The sequence below is a fragment of the Typopeltis vanoorti genome, chromosome 17 (assembly GCF_054136105.1).
Source record: "Typopeltis vanoorti isolate ZY-2024b chromosome 17, IOZ_Tvanoo_1.0, whole genome shotgun sequence".
Taxonomy (NCBI): domain Eukaryota; kingdom Metazoa; phylum Arthropoda; class Arachnida; order Uropygi; family Thelyphonidae; genus Typopeltis; species Typopeltis vanoorti.
This window is the reverse complement of record NC_143565.1, coordinates 51,854,060-51,872,974: the sequence shown is the minus strand read 5'-3', so window position 1 is coordinate 51,872,974 and position 18,915 is coordinate 51,854,060. Positions and strand designations below refer to the sequence as shown.

General features: G+C 36.9%; 1 protein-coding gene across 4 annotated transcripts in view; it reads right to left on the bottom strand.

The window, feature by feature from the left end:
• The window catches only part of LOC150097387 (spectrin beta chain-like), a 795,721-nt gene that overhangs the window by 257,538 nt on the left and 519,268 nt on the right, over positions 1 to 18,915 (bottom strand). For all 4 annotated transcript variants that reach the window (XM_090407783.1, XM_090407784.1, XM_090407785.1 and 1 more), the window contains exon 29: positions 10,759 to 10,889. In XM_090407783.1, the coding sequence (XP_090263909.1) occupies positions 10,759 to 10,889 (131 nt within the window). The remainder of the gene's footprint in view (positions 1 to 10,758; positions 10,890 to 18,915) is intronic.

Here is an 18,915-nt window from a genome sequence, read left to right as displayed (position 1 = left end):
TGATTATAAATAAATAAATACAGACTTATAGAAGCTTGAAAGTTTTGAAAACTGACTGGAATGTTTATGACAAAGTTCATAAACATTGGAGTTGCCTCAGCTTGCACTACTATTAAAGACACAAGTGGAGTTGAGGCATCTGCATATTTGTTTTTTATTAGCTCTTTTGATTAAGGCTTCTCTGGCCTGACAGCTGTCTGATCTCCATTGATTCTCAATGGAGATCATGGAGAAACCTTAAAATGACAAGAACCTTCATTCAGTACCATAGCAAATCTGTTTCAGAGAATTGTATTTTTTGTAAGGTGAACAGCAATTGGTCCTTAACATATTCATGTTGAGCAATCGTAGCTTTATCGCTGTCACCCTAATTAACTGATGAGGTGATAGAAAACACTGTGCCCCCAGATACTTGCATTTCAGCAACATGCTACATATTGTGACATTTTTTTTAATCGTAACCAAATCTGTGTAGAAGGGTGTGTGTGTGGATGTTTGAGGATGATATTTGTTTGAGGATGTATTAGAAAACAATAATGAATTTAAAAAAAAGAACGTTGTGATCATTTTGCAAAGGTATCATCCGGGTTGAGATTTCATAGTCACTGATGTGACAGATGCAAATTAAAATTGAACTAGAAAAACAGGAGGTGTTCAGTATATTGAAAAATATCAATGTGAACACAGCAGTAAGACTGGATGGCATCAGCTCATGTACTACACAACCGTGCAAGAGAAATTGCATTGCCTCTGATGAAATTCTTCAGTCTTAGCTCTAGTGCATGGTTCAAGGGGAGTGGAAAGAGGGGTAAGATATTCCATTGCATAAAGATGGCTCCAAAACAGAAGTAGCAAACTACAGACCAATTAATATATCACGAGTGATTATTAAAGTATTGGAAAAGTTGATTTAAGGTAAAATCCAACAGTGGGTGGATGGGAATAAATTTTTTTTTTTATAGTGAGCAGCACGGCTTTGTAAAGCGTAGATTCTGTCTTTGTATTTTATTCACATTTTATAATAAATGTGACAGCAGAATTGGATAAAAGAAATGGCTGTACCATGACACTGCTGGGATTTGCAAAGGCATGTGACAGAATGGAATCACGAATAGTAATAAAAAATTATGGAAGGTCCCTAAGTCAGCAAAGAATAATAAAATCCCTGGAGAATATGGTATATTAATAGAATACATAAAATCAGGAGGTTCACATTTTCATAAGGTCATACTAGATTTTACCATTTCTAATTTTCATCTGCATACATCAAGTTTGTAAACTATAAAAAATTATTTATATAATATTAAATGTAACTATGTGTAAAAGTTAAAAAACTTAAAATAAACAGTACTGCCAAGGAGTCACTAATAATTTCATTTGAAGACTCATCGCGGGAGACCCAATCTATCATACCTCTCTTTGAACCCAGCAACAAACAAAGCACTCACAACTGACTGTGGCAACCCATTCCACTAATCAGCTCTCCAAGCAAAAAATCTAGTCCTCACACTCCTACTGACCACACATCTATTCAACTTCCAGGGATGACCCCTTGTTCTGGTTCCTTCAGCCAAGTGCTGAAACATTTCCCCTGTTATCTATCCTATAAAATACTTTGAGCAGTTTAAATGTTTTTATCATATTACCTCTTTTCCTTCTATCAATCAACTTCTGAAATCCACACACACCTTCAATCTATTCTCATAGGGAACATTCAACAGGTCACTGCCCTCTGAATCCTCTCCACCACTTCCTCATTCCCAAGAAACCCATGGGAGCAGACTTGAGTACAATAATTCAGATGTGGATGTAGCAAGGCCTTATACACACATGGACAAAGAAATTAGCACACCTGGAAGAAAACATGGTACAACAGCGAAACTAAGCAAATAGCTAGAGTGCAGGGTGATATGCAAATGAACCAAGTTTGGTGCGATTGCACATGGCCACACACACTCTGTGGTGGCACCGCAAGCACGAACTGGTAGCATTATAAAGCCGCCGTGTAGTCGATAGCCAATAAAAGCAAAAAGCACCGGCCGACGCAAGATAGAGTACAGAGCGACAATAATGCCAGGTAGACACCAGAGACGTTGATTTAAGCAACTTACGGACTTTGACAGAGGCATGATCATCAGCCTGAAAACCGGAGGGTAGTCAGCGTGCCGTATAGGCGTTCACATGAACCATTCTGATCATACGGACTGACAGTGTTGGGAGCTGTGGACATGTTCCGGCACTGCCAAACGGCAGAGCGGCACCGGTCGGATCATGCGGCAAGCAAGGAGGGATCTCATGGTGACCCAGTACACTGTACAGGCAGATGTAGGAGCTCCTGTGTGCCCACAAACCATTTCCCGACACCTCGCAGAGGCGAATCTACGATCCCAGTGCCCCTTATGTGTACTCCCATTAACACCGCAACATCGCTGACTCCGTTTGCAGTGTTGCCAGGCGAGAGCAATGTGGAATGCCACAGACTGGTGCCATGTGGTCTTCAGCGATGAGTGCCGCTTCGTCTTGGGGACAGATGATTATCGTGTCCGGGTGTGGAGGGCACCTGGTCAAGGACACAATCCTGACCTTGTTATCGAGCGCCACACCTCCCACACAGCAGGCATTATGGTCTGGGGGGAGCAACAAACAAAAGGGACGACATCCTATGGCCCCACGTTCTCCCATTCCTGGCTGGGATACCAGGAGCGCTATACCAGCAGGATAATGTCCGCCCGCACATGGCTCGGGTTGCCCAGGTCTGCCTACGTTGTGTACAGACACTTCCATGGCCTGCCCGCTCCCCGGACTTGTCCCCTATCGAGCATGTTTGGGAGAAGCTGAAACGCCAGCTCCCACCGTGCCGCAACATCCAGGATTTGGAGCACAGCGTCCAACATGTGTGGGCCAGTCTGTCACAGGACAAAATCAGGCGTCTGTTCGTCACCATGCCGGACCATATTGCAGCATGTAACGTTGCACGAGGCGGTGCAATGCGCTATTGATGATGACCGGATTGCATACCACAGATACCTTTGTAATTGCCCTCAGCTCTGTTTTTGCCATCATGTGCATCACTCACCGGTATCATTACACCAATAAAATTTCAGCTGAATCCTATGCTTCCTTCTTGGTGCACTAATTTCTTTCTCCGTGTGTGTATAAAGAGGAATGGCAACTTATCTCTACTTATTAATGTGCTCTTCAAGAGCTAAGTAATCTTATGGGCTACCTTAACAATATGTCCTCTAAATTTTAACTCTGTCTACCACCACCCCTAAAAGCTCTAGCTTTATCTATTTCCTGGAGTACAGTGCCATGAATATGATACACAGCTTGAAATCTATTTATCGCAAAATGCATAACTTTACATTTCTCAACATTAAACTGACACCCATTAACTTCTGCCCATACTGACAGCCTGTTTAAATCGTCCTGTAAGCTCTCCACATAGCCTTGATTAACTATTACTCTACCAAATTTCACATCTTCAGCAAACACCTGAATTTCCTTTCAGATTATTTCCTATATCATTTATTTACAAATTAAACAGCAATTGTTCCAGCACTGAACCTTGTGGCACACCTGTTTTGCCTCTATTCTGCTCCACCATATACCATCTTTTGATATCTGTCCAGCAACCACCCTCTTATCCATTTAACTGGTGTCATATCCATCCCCATTTGTTCTAATTTGTGTAACAGAGTTCCACATGGTATTCTGTCAAATGGCTTTGCAAAATCCAGCAGCATCATTGTGTAGCCATTTCCTTCAACTAACTCAACTGTTACTCATCATCATCATCATCATCAAATTCCTGTACTACATGAAAAATTTACATCATTACTAACTTCCTATCTACAATTTTCTTCCAAATCAGTCTGTTACTTGTCAAGACTCCAACATTACATGACCTTATAAGGGTCAAAGCTGTATAACTGAGAGGAGACCTCCACATAGCCTTTAAAGGAATGCAGAGAACCGACCAGGGCTTCTGATCTAATGTCCAATCCTCACCTTCTCGTGGTGCACCCTGTTGGGTATCTACTTTGATACTGAACGAACGAGGATGGGCTGGCAATTTGGGATTTAGCCGACCAAATTGTATTCTTATTGGTTAAACCAAAATAAAAAATGATGGTACGACATGACAAAATTTCATGCCGGCTGGGGCGTCGCCCGGTTAAACAAGGCCCCCGTTGTTTTCGCCAGGGAACCAGGGCGAACAGCAAAAAGTCAGCTACTGGAACAAATCTGAAAACAAACCCCAACTCAACATCACCAGAGTTAAAGATCGGTACTATCAACGTAAGAAGCCTGAATGGCAAAGAAATGGAGCTAGCTGAGGAATTAGATAAGTACCAGATCGACATAATAGGGGTGACTGAAACAAAAAAGACCAAAACTGGTGAGATCTTTCTGAGCAATAAATACAAAATGTTATATTCAGGCAATGACAATCAAGGAAAAGAAGGAGTAGACATAGTATTCAACACAAAATACGAGGCTAATCTTCTTGAATGGCAGTCAGTCTCAAGTAGAGTAATGTGGGCAAATATGAGAATGGGGAACTGGACAATGAGACTTATTTGTGCCTATGGTCCCACAGAAGGTTCTACTAAGGTAGAAGTGGAGGAATTTTTTGAGGCTTTCGAAAAAGCAACTGACACAATGAAAAAGGAAAAGTTGGTCCTTGTTGGGGATCTAAATAGTAGAGTAGGAAATGATTGTGAGACATACAAAAATATTTTGGGAAAATTTGGAGAAAAGAGCAAAGCTAATAATAATGGCAAATATCTGTTGGATTTCTGCTCAGGACATGGACTGGTTATTACTAACACCATGTTCCAACATAAAAATGTGCACAAATTCACATGGAGAGAAGAGGCAAGGAATAAGAAAAGTCTCATTGACTATGTTATTGTTGATAGTGATGTTTTCTCCCTGGTGCAGGACAGGATTTGAAATTGGAAGTGATCACTATTTAGTCTTGAGCAGGATAAAATTGAATTTCATATTGAAAAGAATAACATGTAAGAAAGTTTTAAAGCGAATAAAAGTCGAGCAGCTCTCAGATGTGAACTGTAGACTAAAAGACAGAAATATTATTGAAAAGAAAATGAAAGAGTTTGAGAACAGGAATCAAACCTTGGAGATTCAGTGGCAAACTCTGAAGGAAACATTGATTGATTCTGCCAGAGAGGCATGTGGTGAGGTTGTGTGCAAGGATAAAAAAATCAGAACTCCCTGGTGGACACAGGAAGTTAAAGAGGCAGTGAAGGAAAAGAAGAAAGCATATCAAAAGTTCCTGGCAAATAAGTCAGCTTTTACTCTTACAGAATACAGAGACAAATGTAGGAAAGCTAAACAGTGTGTAAAACTAGCTAAACAAAAGTCATGGGAGGACTTTGGCAAGAATATAGAAAATAAATATCAAGAAGGTGGCAAAATATTCTGGAGGTTGTTGAAGAAACTTAGGAATGGAGGAAAGAGTGCTGTAAAAGGAATTAGAGATGATAAAGGTGAAATGAAAACAGGAGAAAAAGATATCCTTGAAGTATGGAGTAATTACTTTGAAAAACTGCTAAATGAAACAAGCAGTGATGACAGCACAGTGATAAAAAACACTGACCAGGCCTGCAGTCAGGAATACATATCCATACTTGAAGTAGAAAAAGCCATCAAAGGCTTGAAATGTGGAAAGGCAGCAGGAGTAGATGATATTCGACCAGAAATGCTGAAGTATGGTGGTATAAGAGTCTTACAGTGGCTGCACTGCATAGTTCAGAAAGCCTGGACAGAGGGACGAATTCCCGATGATTGGAGTAGAGCTCTCATAGTACCCATACATAAAAAGGGAAATAAAACTGAATGTGAGAATTACAGAGGTATTTCCCTACTGAGTGTTCCTGGCAAGATCTATGCAAGTATACTTGAGAAACGGTTGAGAAGAATTGTGGAAGAAAAGCTTCGTGAAGAACAAGCTGGATTCAGGCCAAATAGAGGCTGTCAGGATCAGATCTTCACTTTACGACAAATAGTCGAGAAAGCATGGGAATATAACAAAGATCTGTATTTAAGTTTTGTCGATTTGGAAAAGGCATATGACAAGGTGCCAAGAGAGAAGCTATTCAACACGCTGCAGTTATATGGTGTCAATGGGGCATTATATCAAGCAATACTTAGTCTTTATTTGAGTTGTGAGTCAGCAGTTAGAATTGAAGGAAGTACAGGAAGATGGTTTAATGTTAAATCTGGTGTGAGACAAGGATGTACATTATCCCCTCTATTATTCATTATCTATATGGATCACATTATGAAGGAAAGTGGTATTAAACCTGATATCAAAACTGGAGATGTTAATGTCAGGTCTTTGCTTTATGCGGATGATGTTATACTTCTAAATAAATCCGCTACAAGTCTGCACGATTCTCTGACTAAATTGAATAGCTGTTGTAATAGATATGGTATGAAGGTCAACAATAAAAAGACAAAGACAATGAAAATAGGCAGAATCATTGAAAATGTCAACTGTGTTGTGAATGGAGAACCTGTGGAACAAGTAAAACATTTCAGCTACTTAGGCACAATTTTTACTGAAGATGGTAAACTAAATATAGAAATAGACAACAGAATCAGCAAAGCTGGTATCGTGGGAAGTCAATTGAATAAATTCATATGGAATAAGAAAGAAATTAGTCGGAACACTAAATTAGCTGTATACAAGACTGTGTTCAAACCAATTTTAATTTATGGATCTGAGAGCTGGGTCAGAAGTAAAACACTTGACCAAAGACTAGAGACCGCAGAAATGAGAGTCCTGAGAAAGATTAGAGGCGTGAACAGATGGCATCAATGGCAATATCATATTAAAAATGAGGATATTAGGAAAGAAGTTGACATTGTCAGCATCCAGGAATGCGTTAGCAGAGCTAATCTCAGATGGTATGGTCACTTAAATAGAATGGGAGAGGAAAGATTAGCAAAACAAGTGTTCTCTGCCAGGTTGGCAGGAAAACGACCCAGAGGAAGACCAAGATATAGATGGATTGATACCGTGCAAAGTACACTATTTGTCGTAAAGTGAAGATCTGATCCTGACAGCCTCTATTTGACCTGAATCCAGCTTGTTCTTCACCAAGCTATTCTTCTCAACCGTTTCTCAAGTATACTTGCATATATCTTACCAGGAACACTCAGTAGGGATATACCTCTGTAATTCTCACATTCAGTTTTATTTCTCTTTTTATATATGGGTACTATGAGAGCTCTACTCCAATTGTCTGGAATTCGTCCCTCTGTCCAGGCATTCTGAACTATGCAGTGCAGCCACTGTAAGACTTTTATACCACCATACGTCAGCATTTCTGGTCAAATATCATCTACTCCTGCTGCCTTTCCACATTTCAAGCCTTTGATGGCTTTTTCTACTTCAAGTATGGATATGTATTCCTGACTGCATGCCTGGTCAGTGTTTTTTATCACTGTCCTGTCATCACTGCTTGTTTCATTTAGCAAATTTTCAAACTAATTACTCCATACTTCAAGGATGTCTTTTTCTCCCATTTTCATGTCACCTTTATCATCTGTAACTCCTTTTACAGCACTTTTTTCTCCATTCCTAAGCTTCTTCAACAATCTCCAGAATATTTTGCCACCTTCTTGATATTTATTTTCTATATTCTTGCCAAAGTCCTCCCATGACTTTTGTTTAGCTTTCTTACATTTGTCTCTGTATTCTCTAAGAGCACAAGCTGACTTATTTGCCAGGAACTTTTGATATGCTTTCTTCTTTTCCTTCACTGCCTCTTTAACTTCCTGTGTCCACCATTGAGTTCTAATTTTTCTATTCTTGCAGACAACTTCACCACATGCCTCTCTAGCTGAATCAATCAGGGTTTTTTCCAAGGCTTGCCACTGAATCTCCAAGGTTTAGTTCCTATTCTCAAACTCTTTCATTTTTCCTTTAATAATCTTTGTGTATTTTAGTCTACAGTTCACATCTGAGAGCTGCTCAACTTTTATTCGCTTTAAAACTTTCTTACATGTTCTTCTTTTCAATATGAAATTCAATTTTATCCTGCTCAAGACTAAATAGTGATCACTTCCAATTTCAAATCCTCTGTACACTCTGATGTTGCACCAGGGAGAAAACATCACTATCAACAATAACATAGTCAACGAGACTTTTCTTATTCCTTGCCTCTTCTCTTCATGTGAATTTGTGCACATTTTTATGTTGGAATATGGTGTTAGTAATAACCAGTCCATATCCTTAGCAGAAATCCAACAGGTATTTCCATTATTATTAGCTTTGCTCTTTTCTCCAAATTTTCCCAAAACATTTTTGTATGTCTGACAATCACTTCCTACTCTGCTATTTAGATCCCTAACAAGGACCAACTTTTCCTTTTTCATTGTGTCAGTAGCTTTCTCTAGAGCCTCAAAAAATTCTTCCACTTCTACCTTAGTAGAACTTTCTGCGGGATCATACTCTATTATAAAAAATTAGCTTCACCAAGCCATGTTGACTCTCATCCAGTATCATATTTTTAACTACCCATTCTTGAATTCTCTTTTTTACCAATTTTTCTAGTACCTTTACAGCAATCTACCTAAGCAACCAGGCCACCACACCTGAGATACTGATTTATCTATAATTTGCTACTTTAGTCTTAGAACCTTCCTTATGCAAAGGAATTATTTTGCCACCTTTGCACTCCCTTGAAAATCTACCAGAGCCAAGACAAACTGTCTAGTCAAAGATATTGCCAGTTCCCTTGTGCATTTTTGCCGAACCCTAGCTGATATCCCATCTAATTCCACAGCTGTATTTACATTGAGATTCTGCAATATCCTAAGAACCTCCAATTCTTCCACCTCTGTTCTTGCATTAGTGTCTGTCACATAGGTTAAAGCAGTACCCTCACTAGGAAGATATATGCCTGCAAAGTGGTATCTCAACTCACTCAACAAAGTGGTCAGTTGTTACAGTAACTCAACTATTTTATCCACTTCTGTCTCCTGATGACCATCATAACTCATTAAGATTAATCTTCCATATTCATTCTTCCTCTTACTTGCCATACAACAAAAGAACTCTTTGAGATTTCCTTTGGCCTGCTTGGTGTAGATTCTTCTCATAATTTGATTTTGGCATGCTAGTCACCTTTCTTTTTATATACTCTCCACAGCATTTTCTTCTTCTGCAGCTTGTGCTTAATGAGATTACTCATCCATCTAAATCCTACCCGATTAACCCTCCTTACCCTAGGTATAAAATTTAATACTGCTTTGTCTAGATGACCCATAACTACATCCCATGCACTACTAACATCCTCACCATGCAGTGTATTATGCCATATTACAGATTTAAGCTTCTTCCTAAGCATGTCACAAATACCCCTTCTTGATAGAATATTCCTCATGTTTTACAATTTCCCAAGTCAAGACCACATGGTCACTTTCACCATCTAGAGACAATGTTGTCACCTAGGTTATGGATAGCTCTTCTGATCAGGTTCAATACTCTCCCATCCCTAGTCCCCTCCACCACATGCTGCATTAAGCAATTATCTCTCAGCGGGTGTAATATAACAAAATATATTACAAAGAATCCAAGATAAAGAAATAAACAAACAGAAGAATCACACAAAAACAAAGCATTTTGGCTGTATAAAGATTATCTCTTTTCAGATTTACTGTATGCTTATAAATGCTATTTAATATATGCATTATTCCAGTGTTTACCTATGAAGTGACACATGGGCCTTGGAGAGATGAATGCTCCAGATAACAAGGAAGGACAGAATTACAAATAATAGAATTAGGGGGTGACTGGAGTAGTGGATATTATGAAATACTGTGAAGCATGTAAATAGAGATTGGCAGGCCATATTAGCAGACTGACAGATGAAAGTGAACGCCACTAATGAATGAGTGGATACAAAGTGAAAAAGGAAAAGTTGCCAAAGAACAAAATTGAGGGATCTACACAGATTTCATATGAGATGATGGACATTAGCTAAAGACAGAAGGAATTGGAACGTTAAGGGGGGGGGGGGTGCCTATATTCAGAAGTGGATGGAAACTGGATAACGAAGAAGATAGAAAAATGACTATCAAACCATGTGATCAACACCCTCCATTCAGTAAAATGTATATAAGCGTAAAGAGATATTTTAGAAGTTAACTATTTTGGCGATCAGTATATGTGCTACAGATTTTTTCTGACTGAAAGAAGTTTGGCTACAAAGAATCAGCGATTTGGAATAAAATCACCTTTGCTGAAAGCAATAACAAAACCACAACCCCTCTAACCAGAACATCAAACCTTGCTTGTATATTTTGTGGTCTTATTCAATTCTGTATTGTGCTTTTAGAATCAGATATTGATTGCTCTTTTAATAATGCTGTTAGAAAATTAGCTATTACAATGAAAATTTTACTGATTTATCTTTTGATACATGACTTTAATAAATTAAAGATACCAAGAAATTATATACTTGGTTTAAAGAGCCTGTGTAGCTCAGTGGAAGTGGTGTTTGCAATCCTCAGCACTAAACCGCCCGAAGATAGACTTCAAGTTCAAGTCAAATCGCCGACTAGAGGAACTTTTAATTAAACCAAGTATATAATTTGTTGGTTTCTTTAATTTATAATATAACCAAGTGAAAAACTTTCAACTACATGACTTCAATATTTATGTATCTTGTTATAAATCACTTTCCACTAAAGGAAAAAAAATAAAAAACAACAACAAACCTTTCTTCAACACATGATTTTTTTGACTTGATTTCTTCTGTCTTATCAGGATCCATCTTTTCCAAATGTTCTGCTTGACTCTGTAATTCTGTAACCTGTTGTGCCTTTATTCCCATTTGGGTTTCTATCATCTATATAAAAATTTTATGTTTCAATATATTCCGTTGGCGGACATAAAAGATAGATTTCACAAATTAATTTTTAAAAGCACTATCTCCTTGTCATGAATCTTAATATTAATATTTCTAAAGATTAGTATGTTTGTATATCTGTTTAAGATTGGCTCGTTCATCATCAGTTGAAGAGCATATAAAGGTTCCTTGTGCCCTGGATGGGATTCAAACCAGGTCTTTCCAAATGAAGGGTAAAACAATGTCTATTTACCATCTAAAGACATCCCCAAATATCCATGACAAAAAAAAAAATAAATAAATAAATAAATAAATAAAATACAAACAAATTCTGTAGACTACAAATAAGGCTAACCACATCAGCTATCAGATGGTGAAAGTTCAGTGCAAACACAAAAATTAGAATATTAAGTTTATATACAGTACAAAATTCCATCATGATGACTACTTAAGCATTTTATCAGGTGACTTCATATACTTTGCTTCCTCACTATGATTGGCAACCTTTAGGAGAAGGTTGCCAATCAAAAATTACATCTCCCATTACTCTTCTTGCTTACACACATAACATCTTTAAAAGCTTGTCTAGCTATGCTAGTCCCTTTTATTTTCTTGTAAAATTCTGAGAAATGAAGTAGCCAGAGTGGATGACGAAATTTAAGAGATAAACAATATATGCAGGAAAGTTCTCAAATTAACTGTAATATTTCAATGGACAGCAATGCTTATGTCTAAGTTTCAGATAAATTAGGTGGGGGTTTTGAAATAGAGAATCTGTACCTGCCACTTTGAAATGAAGACAGCTGTCTAAAGGAATATTACATAGATGCTTATTTATTGTAAGGAGGGAAAATTCAATAAATAAAATCAATAAATCAATGAACCATTTTAGGCAAAATGACAAAATCAGGACATTTGGATCAGGCATTTATTTCTTCTGTAGAGAGAGATTGTCCAAAAATATTAATTATTATATCAATAACAATTTTATCACGGTCTCTAACAATAGAAAATATGTATAGTCGTAAAAAAATTATCTTTTAGAAGATGCTGTAGATATAACTTTAGAACATTGCACAACTCTGGAGATAAATTATATTGTGATTAATTCATCATGAGTTGACTGGATATTTCTATTTATTAAAGCTAGGTATTTTTTGGCCTCAACATTAAAATTAAGACTTGTTTTGTCTGAATACCAAGACTTTCTCACAAAGATCAATGGTGATCAATCCATGCATATGATTTAATCCCAAAATTGAAAATGCATTTCCTTCCTAAACCTACTTACAATTTGTCAATCAGATGGCTGCTTTAAGTTTTCTGTTTTTAGGAAAAAAGAAAAATTGACACTGGATTTCACATCTAGTTTCACATCCTGGTCACACATCATCCTTGTCAAAAATTTAATGCCATTAGATCTCTTATTCATCAAACTCACTTTTTCTGTGCTCTAATGAGGTATTACTAACACAAGAAATACAATTTTCAAAACCATCGTCTTGTCTAACAGCTACACTGGGTCTTTTCTAAACAAGGTCATTAACACCTTGTTATTAACAGTTTCTCCATCAACATTCTCCCAAATAATCATTTAATTCCATTTGTCTCAGAGTGGCATTTTGCCTTCTTTTTAAGCTCCACAGGACAACTTCCTCCTTTAGCCTACAATGGTATCTATCAAATGTCTTGCAGTCGTAGTTTATCATACTTGAGCCAAATCAACAGATCTGTGGATGTTCATGATGAAGAACATCTACACTATATTAGATTCCATAAGATAGAACAATCTGGACTTGGTGAACATGCCATCTCCTCCAAACATAGGACGTAGTGGATAAAAAAAAAAAAAAAAAAAGATGTAAAACCTTGCTCCTTTGCCCCAATCTGAATAGATATGATGCTTAGGACTGTTATTTTTTAAATAGTCCTCAATAATTAACTTTTTCATTTATTTTTTTTCCTATGGTATAAATACGAATTTTGTTATTTTGTGGAGTTGCAACTCAAGATAGACACAAGTCTCCTGATGGAAGGCCAATAACAACAACATATATAAAAATATTGTTAGAACTTAAGAGCAGTTTGGACCATTCTACTCTATCTTATTCATGTGAGGTTAACAAGTTCTCATTGTTCAGTCTGTTATGTTATTTATGCCTTGTTTAATTTGGAATTCATACTGGTGATATCCTTACTTGGGTAAAAGTTTTATGTTATTAAAACATTCTAACAAGCGTTATATATAATTAGTTTTTTAAATTATACAAAGAAATGTTACTGGAGAAAAGAAATGAAAGAAACTGAAAAGAAGAACCAATCTTGAAGATGTAAAATTGAAAGTAAACAAGGATTTAACCAGGAATCCATCTGCAAATATACAAAAATCAGAACTTTGCAGTGGATCTCAAGGAATAAGTGCAGTCCATGCTATGAAGAAAAGTTATTGCAAGTTCCTGGCATGCAAGTTTGCCTATGCTCTTTGAGGATAGAGAGAAAAATGCAAGAAAGCTATATGTAAAATTAAACATCACAGGAAGAATATAAATATCAAGAAGGTGGCAAAATTTTGGTTTAAATGTAAAAATGTTACTGATTTATTTATTTATTTATTTTAATCTTTTGTTACATGGCTATTCAGATGTTAGAAAGGAAGCAAAGAATAAAGGAATTAGAGATGTTTACCATCTGATTCCTTGATATAATAACTTGCAAGGTAATGCAAAAACTACAAATAAGAGTGTCAAGTTATGCTAGATGTACAGAGTAGTTAATTTTAAAGATTGTTAAAGAAGAAAAGAAATCACAGAATACTGGTATAAAATCTCAAGCAGAATGCAATCGTGGATACAAAATCAGTACCTCAGGTAGAAAGATTGGAGTCAAACTTTTATGTACCTATCTATGAAAGGTGACATAAACTGAACATGAGAACAGGAACAGTTGTGGGAGAGAAACTTGGAGGGGAGTAGGTTGTTGTATTCAGAAGAATAGGATATATGTTAGGATTAGTTTTTTTTTTTTTTTTTTAAGACAAATAACTGAGAAAATCAAGGAATCTAACAAGGAATGGAATCTAATAAGGTTCTATATATCTAGAAACAGCACAGATGCGATGCCTTGAGAAAAGCTGTTTACCCTGACACAAAACTCCGGGCATTCATATAGGGACTTGATGGCAATTAATAGTTGGCCATCCACTCCACACTCCTGTACTACTTGCCAAAGCTTATACCGAGGAACCTGGTCATATGCCTTCTCCAACTCCACAAAACATGTGTAGACATTCTTGGCATATTCCCAAGATTTCTCAAAGACCTGCCTAAAAAGTGAAGATTTGGTCAGTTGTTCTTCTACCAGGACGAAAGTCACATTGTTCTTCCTGGAACTTTGACTCAACTATGCTCCTGCACCTTCTTTCCAAAAACCTAGCATATACATTTTTGAAAATTATGGAGACAACTACCGTATTTGAATAAAAGCTTTAATTTAATATAACTAAAATCTACATTCAATGTTTCGAGCTTTATGTCAAGGTCATCTTCTGGAGCATACAACTATACACAGAAAACAAGCTACACTACAATCAAACTGGTTTGTTAAAGACACTGACCAACTGCTACAACAATTGTTGGACTGACCTCTGGTGGGAAAAAAAAAATACATCAACGCTCGAGTCCTATTATTAGTGTTATCTGTTGGTTGTAGAAATACATTGGGCACAACAACAAGTATCTATTTACATATATTAACATCATGTACATTCCAGCCAGTTGGTATGGAATGGTTTCTAATACTAGCTGAAGATTGGCTAGAGTCCTGACTTATGCTGGATCTTATATATTAGGTAGGATGAATGTGTGCCATCCAGATCCTTGGAATTTTCATGCCATCTTTGTTGATATTTGGGTGGTTTATCAGGATTTCGCAGGCTTCCTTAAATTTCCTTTCTTACCAGGTTTTTGTGCAGTGTAAAAAGCAGGTGCTTTTCCAGTTGATTTGGTGTAAGGTGTTGAGTGCGTGGTCTGAGAGGCCTGCTTCACCATAATGGTTATATTTAATGCGTCTAATGTGTTCTTTCTTGTGTATAGGGATTGTCCATCCTGTTTCACCAATTTACGGTAAGTTACAGGTGCAGCAGATGCAATAGACTCCAGGATGGCAGAACAATAGAGCAGCATCAAAAGGATAAGGATAATGAAGAACCCATAAATGGGAAGCTTCATATCGATGACATAAATGAAGAAAAATTAGCATGTGAAATTTCAAGATTAAAAGGAATTATTTGAAACCAACCATGGAGTTGGAGAAAGCAGAGAAAAAGTTTATAGAAATAAGACAGGAAAAGAAAATAAGGAGAACAATAACAGGAACTGAATAACAAGATTAACAAGGTAAGTCATTAAAATTATAAGAAAAGAGATTACATAGTATGGCGATTCAATGATTAAATTTACACTTGATGCAGTCACTATATCAAGAGTCTGAGGTGCTAAAATAAAGGATATCAACAAAAGCAATAGACAAAAAGAAAAGAAAAAGAGATGGTACTGCTTGTCAGAACTATGATTAAAGTAGTGATAAATATATAGTATGAAAGGCTTGATGGAATGAGTGAAAAAGTAAAAATGGTTAGTTTATTACTGTGACAAGATAGTAATGAGTTAAGAAGGTTTGTTTTGATAGCAAATGATTCAATGCACAGGCTATGTAGAAAAAATGGGTGTGAGTTTTTGGATGTATGGAGTGAGTTTGATGGTATAAATGACTTGCATAAGAGAGAGAGAGATGGCCTACACTTGAATGGATTTGGCATCAGGTGACTAGAGAAATTATTTATTGGAATGAGACCTAATGCAGAAAGTCATGGAAACCAGATCATCTTGGAAGGAAGCAGGGGATGTGTATGTAATTAGCTAAAAAGTGCAGATGTAATAGTGACACAAATGTCAGTGAGCAAGGTTTTGAATCTGCTCAAGAGATCGACAATGCTTTGGATTCAGGCATTTTGAGTGGGAGGGCAAAGAGAAAGTTGCCCAACTGAGCTAAGCAGACAGCAATATAAAAAAGTATAAGAAAAAGTTAGGAGGTAACTTGTTATGTTTATATACAAATGCAAAGAGCATTAGAAACAAAGTTGAGTTAAATGCTTTGGCAAATAACTTGTGGCCTAAAATTGTTTGCATTAGTGAAACCTGGCTCTCAGAGTCGGATGTAGTAACTGGAGTTGATTGTAAAGGGTATAGTATTTTTAGGAATGATGTAAGAGACAGGAGAGGAGGGAGAGTAATACTAATATTGGATGACTTGAGTACAATTAAAACAGAAACTTGAAAACAATAATGGTCATAATGCCCTATGTAGCAATAAGTTTGAGGCTATCTCCTGTGAAGTGGAGGCTAAGAAGAAGAAATATATGGTTGGGTATCACTATAGATCTGGTGGTTCATTTGCTGGGGATTAGGAAATGCATCACTAAATTATTCTGATGGGTACTAAAGGAATAATTGTTATGGGTGACTTAAATTATCTGAATGTTGATTGGGTAGCAGAGAAAACTTATGACAAGAATGAAGAATTTATTGAACCACTGCAAGACAACATTCTCAAGCAGTATGTGAAAAAAGCAACTCAAGGACAAAGAGTGTAAGATTTGATCATAGTATCAGAGGGTCTTAAGGATTTGACTATTTTGCCACCATTTCATGGCAGTGATCATTCTATACTAACTTACAAAGCACACCAACTATATGGATGTTAAAATCAGGACAGGTTACATGCAGAAAATGTTCGATACTATCTTTGGTTCCATTAACCAAAGATAGTATTGTTCTGTTACTAAATGGGAAGGATATCAGCAATGCATGGAAAGCTTTGAAAATATGTTTCAGTGATGCAGTATCTGAATATGTCCATAGAATTTTGAGAATAAATAGGATGGAAGTGAAATGGATGTGCCATTTCATTAAACAAACATTAATTAAACATTGTTTAATGTTCAAATGAACATTAACATGTAAGGATATTGAAGTAATTTTGCCTCACTACAAGGCCTTGATATGACTGTACCTGGACAACTGTAAGCAGATCTGGTTTCCTGGGTTCCAAAGCAATAAAGAAGCTGTGGAAAGGCTGCAAAAAAGAGCTATATATAGGGATTATCAAATGTAGACTACAACAGTAGACTGAGCATATGTGGACGGCAGACACCAGTAGACAAGAGAAAGAGGGGCAACATGACAGATGTGTATAAACTTTTGACAGGGCATTACAGAATATTGATTGATAAAATTTTTCACTATATAGAAGGTGGGGAGAGGACAATAAGGCATTCATTTAAGTTGGTGTGTGGTTAGGAAAGGGATGAGAGCTAGATTTTTCTCTCTCACTACTTCAACAGTCTGCCTGTTGAAGTAGTGAGTGCATCTAGCGTCAATGAATTTAAGAGAAGGTATGACATATGGCCTCCCTCAATGAGTACTTGACTCCCTGGAGGTCTAATAATAATAATAATAATAATATGAGGTCTGTTCATAAAGTTCCAGTACAATTATTATTAGGGAGAAACTCGGCATGCTAGCACACTGTAAATATGTATGAGTGTTGTTTGAAAAGTTTGGTAAATTTCCAATAGACAGCAACACAGTTCATTCATTCATACCAGTGTCGGCATGTATCATCTTCTTCATGACCTATGGCAAAATTTTAGCCACGTGCAATGCATAGTTCTCGTTTGGCAAACATTTAAAATGACCGTGTTCACATATTTCATGAAAATGGAGGAAAAACGAGTTTCATGCAGTGAAAACACATTTTATTTGAAGTGGTGGATGACCGTGCAGATCAAGGCCAAGTTAGATGCAGTTCATGGGGACTCTGCACCAGCATTAAAGATTATTTATTATTGGATAAATGAGTTTAAACGTGGTCATAAGTCCATCGAAGATGAAGCACGCTTCAGACGTCCAAATGGGGTCACTATGAAGCAAATGATTGACAGAATCCATGGTATCATTATGGAAGACTGCCAAGTGAAAGTGCGTGAGATTGCTGAGATTGTGGGCATCTCAACTGAAAGGGTGAATAATATTCTGCACGAAAAATTGCACATGAAAAGCAGTTTGTGTGATGGGTGCCGCAATTGTTAACTGTCAATCAAAAATTCATGTGAAAAGACATTTCAATGCAGTGTTTGATGATGTTTAATTGCAATTCACAGGATTTTTTGTGTCGATTCGTGACTGTAGATGAAACTTGGATTCACCACTACACACCTGAGTCCAAACAGCAGTCAAAACAGTGGACAATGCCTGGTGAAAGAGCATCAAAAAAAACAAAGACTGTTTTGTCAGCTGGGAAGGTGTTGGCCACCACTATTTTTTCGGATTCCCAAGGAATTATCATGATAGACTATTTGGAAAAAGGTAAGGCAATAATATAAGTCTATTATGCGTCATTGTTGGACCATTTAAAAGAAGAACTGAAGAAAAAATGGCCAAGGTTGGGCACAAAAAAAAGTGTTCTTTCATCTAGACAATGTACCGTCCCACAAATCAGCCATACTGCATGAATTGAGGTTTGAATTGGCTCCACATCCACCGTATTCTCCGGACTTGGCCCAGTGTGACTTCTTGTTCCCAAACTTAAAAATTTGGTTCAGTGGGAAAAACGTTTCTTCGAACGAGGATGTCATCAAGGTTGTCAATGACTATTTTGCACAATATGACAAATCGTACTTTTTAGATGGGATGAAAAAATTGGAAACTCACTGTACCAATGTGTAGACCTCAATGGAGACTATGTTGAGAAATAAAGGTGATTTTTTCCAAAAAATTTTTAACTTATTTTTTACCAAACCTTTCCAACAACCATCACATACAGACACATCCTAACATGCCAAACAAGCCTGAAATAAACTCACCTCAGTCACTTGAAATGCTTTGATTAACGAACATGACTTTTTTTTTTTTTTTCTTTTTTATTGAGTTCCACATGTCATGTATTAATGAGCAATATATGTGCATCA